Below are 8,949 nucleotides of genomic sequence, written 5' to 3'. Positions count from 1 at the left end.
AATAATAATAATAATAATAATAGGCAGATAAGGCGGAATTCCCGAAACTGACGAGGAACTATTTTACAGTTTCTACAACAAACGCTATCTTGCCACTAGATCCAAGATTGCTGTAGTGTCCTTAGAGTAGGCTATAATCTAGCATACACCTCAGTTTAACCAATATAAGGTTATATAATACACTACAATAATAAGGTTATATAATACACTACAATAATAACGTTATATAATACACTACAATAATAACGTTATATAATACACTACAATATGAGTTTGGGTGCATTAACTGTTACTAAATCATGTCATCTGGTAGCAGACAGCCTGTAGAGGGAGAACGCACTTGGCTTGGCCTACTTTTAAATTAAAATACGATGGTATGATGATGGAGAGAATAAGTATGAAGAAACGTTGGTTTATGAAGCACCCGGAGCATGTGATGGATTGGCTTTGCGGTTGACGTTTTGATTGAAGGCAATAAAGCAGATATGTTAAAGTGAACGACTTCTCATCACATCACTGTGTGCATTATCTTCATCATTTCCCACCTCCCATAAGCGTTGTGTTGTTGTTAGGAGGCGTCTACTGTACGTCTAATAACTAAACCACACTGATGAAGTCAATGTGCTAATGTCACCATCACAATAATTTGACACAGTAATTCATCATAGTCTATGTCAAACGATTCTGATATTTATTTGCGAAATTAGTTTATACTGTATTCACTGACACATGAGACAGTCAACACTTGTGGGTGGTTCCTATCTTCAACTTGAATTTGTCGGTTGCACCGTATAGACATAGGACAGACATAGGACATAGGACAGACATAGGACATTGGACAGATATAGGACATAGGACAGACATAGGACATAGGACATAGGACATAGGACATAGGACAGACATAGGACATAGGACATCAGACATAGGACATAGGACATAGGACAGACATAGGACACAGGCCGCAGGCTACAGATCAAACTCCTCTAGTGCGTTTAGACATAACTATAGGCCTACAAGAAATAACCAAGTAACACATCACCATTCAAAAACATGACATTTCGTAAAATCAATAAGAGCACACATTCATATTCACACACACAGTTTGATAGACAGGACGTGTCCGCGTGCGGAGGAGGTCAGGCCCTAGCCTGTTACCTGCAGTCCTGTGGAGTTCAGCTCTCTGCGCATGCGCATGTGGCGAAATGAATGTCCACTCACATCATCTGAGGTCTGGACATTGGATCCTGATGGTGGTTCGGATACCAGTGACCAAAATTGTTAATGTAATTGTTGGGGTGCATCGGGGTCCCTTTGTTGGCCACGGACACGTCCCAGAGATGGGGCATCCCGGGTGAGCACGGGGAGATGGATGACGTCAGGAGGTGCTCTCCCTCAGGCCCGCTGCCGTGCTTCATTATCTTCTTATATTTCGAGCGCTTGTTTTGAAACCATATTTTTACCTAAAAAGATTTGTTTTAAATAAATAAATACAATTAAAATATGACACATAAACCACCCATCATGCTATAAACATTGGCCTACGATACACATTTCACCACCGCAGTCATTTAAACAATTATCTTCAACTCAATAAGCGAGTATTTTGAGTTATTCTGGGCTGTTTTATTTGCCTGTGTATATGAATAGGCCAACAATAGGCCCAATAATTCGAAATTACATTGGAAATTGAGCCATTATACATTTTAAAGACAATAGCTTGATTCAAGGTGGCATTGGTTCTATAGTTCTCATAACGTTTCTCTGCCAGTCATTGAATACATGGCAGAAAGCTGGGCATGCTACTCAGCAAAACTGGATGATTGACACATGGAGTTCATTAAACCTCCGCCGTTGTTCAGCGTTTTATGAGGCCAAGGCTGCATGATTCAACCATCCGAGATTAAAAATAACGTGAAATCCAAAACAGCCCGAAAGAGTTTTGATAATAGGCCCTAACCCCTAACCCTAACACTGTAAACACGAATTAGGAGGTCATAAGAATTCCCATGATGTATGATGCAAGTGTCAGAACAAGATGCTATTTTGATAGATTTTTTCCAACGGTATAACACATTCATTAAACGTCACTAAATAAGAGTCGGAGGTAAAGGCAAGTAAAAACATTATCTGATTCCCACAGTCTTTATTCTTCTTCTTCTTCTTCTTCTTCTTATTATTATTATTATTATTATTATTATTATTATTATTATTAGTAGTAGTAGTAGTAGTAGTAGTAGTAGTATATACAGTTACTCATTATATACAGTTATACATATTATTTTTTATTATAGAGTTAAACATGCCAACCGAATACAGGACGTCAAATCAGTACCAGAATGCAGGAGCATTTTATGGATGAAGGAAGATTTCGCAGGAGCAGGTTTCGAAATAATAGTTTTGGATCCAGTCGACTTTAGGATTGCCCCACATCATTGTGAAAAACGTATGAATGTGATTGATTTTAGACTTTAGTTATAGGTTTGGAATAAGAATGCAACATATATTGAGCAAAACAAGATTTAAAGCCCGATGACTGACTCCATAAGAGACAGATGTGTGATATATTAGACACAAACATCTGCTGTTCTGTGCCACCTGTTTGTGTGCCCCCATTTATGTTTACAGATCCGAAGAAAATCGTTTCCATACTGTCGATTTCATCCTTAATTTCACTATTTTATCTGACACAAATGAATGATAATGCCAACAACAAAGCCTTTGCTCAGAAGTGCGTGTGTGTGCGTGTGTGTGTGTGTGTGTGTGTGTGTGTGTGTGTGTGTTTGTGTGTGTGTGTGTGTGTGTGTGTGTGTGTGTGTGTGTGTGTGTGTGTGTGTGTGTAAGCGTGGGATGAGTTGGTGTGAGTGTGTGTGTGTGTGTGTGTGTGTGTGTGTGTGTGTGTGTGTGTTTGTGTGTGTGTGTGTGTATGTGTGTGTGTGTGTGTGTGTTTAGTTTTTTACTTATCATCACCATCTTTGCAGTGTATTTATTCTGTCGAATCTGCGAAATGTGATAGTGTGCAGTTGTCAAGTGAGTGTGTTTTAATGTGACCAAAACGTAGTAATTACAGCAAAACACTGCAAGACACTATTGTTTATAAAGATAACATGTAGCCATTTAACACCGTCACAACAGGTACACCTCTGTTATTCTGGAATAAGGACCAATTTGTACATTTGCAATTGCAATTGAACTACGTGTGCATAAGGCCCAGAGAGCTCCCACGAAGAGGATTTACTCACAATGTCAATATCATTGAATAGATCAGAGAATACGAGGAAGGAATACCGCTGCATTAAAAGATTGACTTCTACAAATCTCCCCAATTAGGCTTTTCATTTGGTCTTCAGTAAGGCAGAGAGCCTCGCTAATACCCACAGATGCGACCTACGCCTAGATTCCCCGTGTTTCAATAAGAGGTGTATGCGTGTTTTTCTTTTTTGTTTGTTTTGTGTAAAACATGGACTGGTGAAAGTAATGGTGTTGTGTTTCTCTGACTGTGATAGATTTCACGGTGCCATGTCAACATTAACAATGTTATTGACTTGACGCTTCGAGGCCTTGAATGTTCTTGTTATTCGCATTGCAAGACAAACAGAAGTGTGTCCGTTATCCACACGTAGGCCTAACCTTAAACCTTAAACGTTGAACTAAGAACTTGTCCGACATACTTTTTCAGTAAACAATTGATTGGGGGGAAACAAAGGCCTAACTTGCCTGCTCTGCTATGGCGCCTCTTTTGGTACGTAATATGATTATAAATCGCCTGATTTTATTTGCTTAGACTATCATTTGGAAATACATGTCGAGGTCATTACCTGTGTTTGGGTCAGGCCCAGTTTAGCAGCCAGGTCGGCCCGCTCAGGCAAGGCCAGGTACTGGGTCTGCTGGAAGCGGCCGTGCAGCGCCTGGAGCTGCAGAGACGAGTAGATGGTCCGAGGCTTCCTGATCTTCTTGCCTTTACCGTTCAGGCGAATCTCCCCGTTTTCTATCACCGTTTTCTCATGCTCTGCGTGGACGAGAGGATCTTAATTGAGCTGTGTGAACGTGTACATGTATATAGGCTATAACAGTTTGCCTTCTTGAATTGTATTGATTTACAGCTTTCCACGTTCCACCTTTATCTATAGGGGGCCAAACCATCAGAGAAGATTTACAGTCGAGGTGTTATCACGGGATCTAACTTCCCTTCGTCTATGGATGAACTCATAAATAAACTCATAAATAAACTCATAAATAAACTCATAAATAAAGTAATTCAATTAGATCCCATATTTCAAACATAATAATGACTACAGTGAGTTGGATGCATCCTAGAGACATGAGTGTTTATAAAGTCTTGTAAAGTCTAAAGTCTGAATTATTTAATTACTAATTCATAGCAAAACTCTATCTATGCATATCTACTATGCTCTTTACTTTGTTAGTAACAAATTCCTCAATAACAATAATAAATAATGGTGTTTATGGCTAATATCAACACAGGCTTATAGGCCTATAATTATTATCCGTAACCATGCAGGGGCAATTCAACTGGGGTATATTCAACAAGAGCAGGTCACGGTTTAACATTAAATCAACATAAATTGATTAAATGGGTGGCTAAATGTGCTCACAATACAGGAAAAGTGGTCTTAAGTGGTGAATAAAGACTAACTCTACAGCCTTTACATTAAAGGGCTCCTATATTATGGGATCGTTTTGTTAATCTGGACTAATAATGGGCGTAAAAACCAAACGACTGTTTCTGAGGTACAGTTGGTTCATAATGGGGCTAACCCGCAGAACATTATGGTCAATAAAATTAATGACACCATCTGCGTTCATTATGGAACATGAGTAGGAGAGCGAGCACTTCCCCGGGACAAACACGCCTGAGGTGCTCGGGCCTTTGGAATAGCCTGCATTTACAAAACGTTAACACTGTCTGTGAAGAACCTTGAAATGTTTTAACCACCGAACTGCTTTAATCATGAACATCGCCGAAGTCATGGCACATAGGCATATTATTAGCTGCAGGTCTATTATCCATAAACATGCCTCGTGTATACGCGTCAAAGTACCGGGTACTTTTCACCATAAACCTGTTTTTGTAGGTCCACACGGTGCGTTTATCTTACCCTCCCTCTGCACAGATACATAACATGGCCTGTGGCGTAATGAGATTTTGTTATGATTTTAGAGGATTCTAAAAATACTATATATGAACTCATGACCCCGTACAATAATGTCAAACCCAACGTTACGCACGTTACCTTTCTCTTCTAGTGTCGAGTGGCCCGAGTTGCTGCTGTGATGGTTGTTGTGGTAGGGCTGGTAGGCGCTGCTGGGACGGGAGGGAGCGTGCACCGAGCTGGGGTAGGGGGGGTAGCCCAGGGACCGGCCGGAGGGAGACGCGCTGCTGGGACGGGAGGGAGCGTGCACCGAGCTGGGGTAGGGGGGGTAGCCCAGAGACCGGCCGGAGGGAGACGCGCTGCATGCATGGGGAAAGCGGCTCTCCTGCTGCTGGGAGTGTCCGGCAGCGTGCAAGCCATGGACGGGGTAGATGTGAGAGAGTCCCGGGGAGCTATGCTGCTGGTGATGCGCCGGGTGTCCGTGGCCAAACTCTAGAAATGCTGATTTTGAGGGATCTGACGCATTCAAACTGTCAGGCATGAAACCCATAGACATCATTAACTAATACACGAGTCCATTAAACCTTCGGTCTGAGGAGGGCTTCATGGAGTCTAGCCTCGAATAAGGAGGAAAAGTTGGACCGAATCCACATCTTCAAATCAATAACACTGCTTATGAAAAACAAAAGTATTCCAAAGAGGGGGAAAAAAAAGTATATCCAAGACACTTTGTTCAACGAAATAAAAACGAAATGAAAGAATCTGCTTTGAATCATTGGTAAACCTCAAATATTCTCCAGACACCTCTTGCATGGAGACCCTGCGCGCTCTAAACCCACTGCGCTGATTGGTCCGGAGCACCTCCGATGTCACTCGAGCTCGGGGGAAGGAAGGATGAAGTTCATTAACATGTTATTGACATGATATTAACATGTTATTGACATGATATTAACATGTTATTGACATGTTATTAACATGTTATTGGCTGCAGTCGGTCAGCCACTGATGTCAATGTCAGGTCTCTAGCTGATCAAACGATTTGATAAAGCAATAGCTATACTCGACGCGAATATCGCACATGTTGCAAGGATTGTAAAAACAATATCAGCCTGTATGAAATACAGTCTGACTGAAAGCATCGACGGAATGTAGGCTAATATATACCTATAAAATAAGGTTTATTTATTGAAGAGTTAGCATTTATTCCATATTAAATTGAATGCTTTTAATTGCAATAATACAAATATATTTTTTTTAAAAGTAATTAACTACCCGAAGATTAATTGATCTTGATTAGTATTAAGCCGATTAAGGCGACTTCGTCGGATACAGTTTTCGAAAGTACTGGGCTTAGGCTATAAAGTGTCCTAAACCTGCATACATACTGCTGGTCGGTTTAATAAAGCAATAGCTATGATTTAACAGCAGTGATTTAAGGGTTTAGCGTCGCTGAATCGTCCTGTTTACTAACTGCAATATATAATCCCATAGGCACTTGACTGCAATTGTTCTTTAACCTAATTTACTAGGATTTGCTGTTGAGGCATGTGCACATTTCGGCTATAAGTGAAAAGGCCCATAATTAGTACACTGGCACGTCTATTCTATACTAATATTATACTTAATAATAAAGGCATTCTTTTACAAATTTTGATAAATGAATAATAATCTGACTCAATGTATGAACTCTGATGAAGATAATAAATCATGTCAGATGAATAAACACATATTGACGTAATAAAAGGGATAACAACCTGGCCTAGTTCTATTATTATCATTTGATTAATTAATAAAAAAATAATTGGTTAAAATTCGTTGATGGAAAAAAAAAGCAATCGAGTGGCTCACATAAATATTGAAACATTCTACAAAAACCTATTTGTGAAAGTCTGTATTGGAACATTAACAACATCTGTGTGTTTATTTAGAAGTCGCCTATTTCACATCATAGATTATGATGGTTGATTACGCTCGATGGCATTTCCCAAATGATATTGACATATCTTAAATGATATTGACATATCTTAATGATATTGACATATCTTACATTTTACATTGTTGGCATTTAGCAGATGCCTTATTCCAAAGCGACTAACAACAAAAACATTTGACTAAGTAAGTGAATCATCTGTCCACCATAGCAGGAACAGTCATCTAAGCTCAAAGGGGCCTTTGGCAGGAAGGAAGATTCTTCTTCTTTTTTATGACACAGGAGAAATAGTACAGGGGGTAGTGATTCTCAGGAGGAACAGTTGTGTATCATGGCTAAACCCATACCCTCCCAGCTAGGCCAACTGGCTATACAATTCCCATCAGAACAGCCGATCCAAAGTAGGCCAACATGGGACGAACACAACCCGATGAATGATTGGCCCTCGGCGACTAAACACTTTCTAATCCCGTCTTCACAGTTTGACAGCTCGAAGAAGAAATGTCATTGTCCTCTGTAATTCTCACCGTGGCGCCAGATTAACTCTGAAAGCAACCGAAGTATTAGTGAATCATTTATTTCACGTCGAGGTAATATTTGTGACTTTCTTGTGATTGTTTTTAAATATCTCTTTACATAGTCGCCAAAACGGCAGAACACGCCCACATAATAGGCCTACGCACTACAACGTATTTATTATTGTGTGTGTAGCCTATATTTATATTATATTTGTATGTTATATATTATATTTATATTTATTAGATGTGTATATAGGCCTTAGCGACGGACATACAGTACTCTGATGCTTTTTTGTTATCATCATCGATATCGATGGAGCTGAATTATCTATGCCTATATATAGGCCGAATTATCTACCCCTAGGCTTAATTATCTACCCCTATAGGCCGAATTATCTACCCCTTTAGGCCTAATTATCTACCTCTAGGCTTAATTATCTACCCCTATAGGCCGAATTATCTACCCCTTTAGGCCTAATTATCTACCTCTAGGCTTAATTATCTATACCCTATATGCCGAATTATCTACCCCTTTAGGCGTAATTATCTACCCCTAGCCTTAATTATCTACCCCTATAGGCCGAATTATCTACCCCTTTAGGCCTAATTATCTACCTCTAGGCTTAATTATCTACCCCTATAGGCCTGAATTATCTACCCTTAGGCCTAATTATGGTGCAAAGGTGAGCGGGGAATACACAATCCAGTCAATATGAAAGCAGCATACCTGGTTGACAGCACATTGCTGTTTACATGCGTGCACTAATTCTCTCATTTGATATTAACCATCGAGTAACAGCTTGACTCAGATATAAACACGGTAAGACTCACTCACATTTAACCGCTATGGGGCCCGTTTTAATGAGGGCGAATGAGTAACACGTCCTGAGTAGATTGCTCGCGCTTTTATCAAGTGCCAATATTTTTCTCATTTAATGTCTAGCCTGCTCATTCTGCGCACCCTATAGCCATAAGCCCTAATAACCTGATTAGAATAGCTACTCCATTGGATAAATCTGATGGAGGCTATTTATTTCGCTTGTGCGGGATTTCCATTCTGTTATATAACATGAGGTAATAACCAAAAACTATGTCTGGAAAATATTCAATTTTGAGTTTAATAAGCTGTCATCTAACCTGAAGTAATGTCAAAGTATAAAGCATGAAAAATACAACATTTTGAGAAATTCAAGCCCACTCTTCTGATCTAACAGGAGTAAATGTGTTGTATAACATGCACGGTCAGCAGGACAACGTTGTGGGGCAAAAAGATTCAGTTTGAGAGTGAAGGAATCTTTCAAAGAGCAACTCTGTCTAAATATCACAGGCCTCTGACTCTCTCTCCCTTCAGACTGAGCAGAATGAACCCACAGACTTCTGGTAGGATGTG

At 39.9% G+C, this 8,949-nt stretch overlaps 1 protein-coding gene across 1 annotated transcript; it reads right to left on the bottom strand.

The window, feature by feature from the left end:
* Positions 1-1,214: 1,214 nt before the first annotated feature.
* LOC308168082 (homeobox protein Dlx4b-like) lies at positions 1,215-5,670 on the bottom strand (the record flags this gene model as incomplete). Its single annotated transcript, XM_080542557.1, has 3 exons — positions 1,215-1,460; positions 3,816-4,006; positions 5,253-5,670. 3 exons carry the CDS (start codon positions 5,668-5,670, stop codon positions 1,215-1,217), a joined length of 855 nt encoding a protein of 284 aa, XP_080398683.1.
* Between the last annotated feature and the right edge of the window lie 3,279 nt (positions 5,671-8,949).

The sequence above is a fragment of the Nansenia antarctica genome (genome assembly GCF_963989245.1).
Source record: "Nansenia antarctica genome assembly, chromosome: 11".
NCBI classification, from domain to species: domain Eukaryota; kingdom Metazoa; phylum Chordata; class Actinopteri; order Argentiniformes; family Microstomatidae; genus Nansenia; species Nansenia antarctica.
Note: the sequence above shows the minus strand (reverse complement) of the source record. Positions and strands in the feature narration are given on the sequence as shown.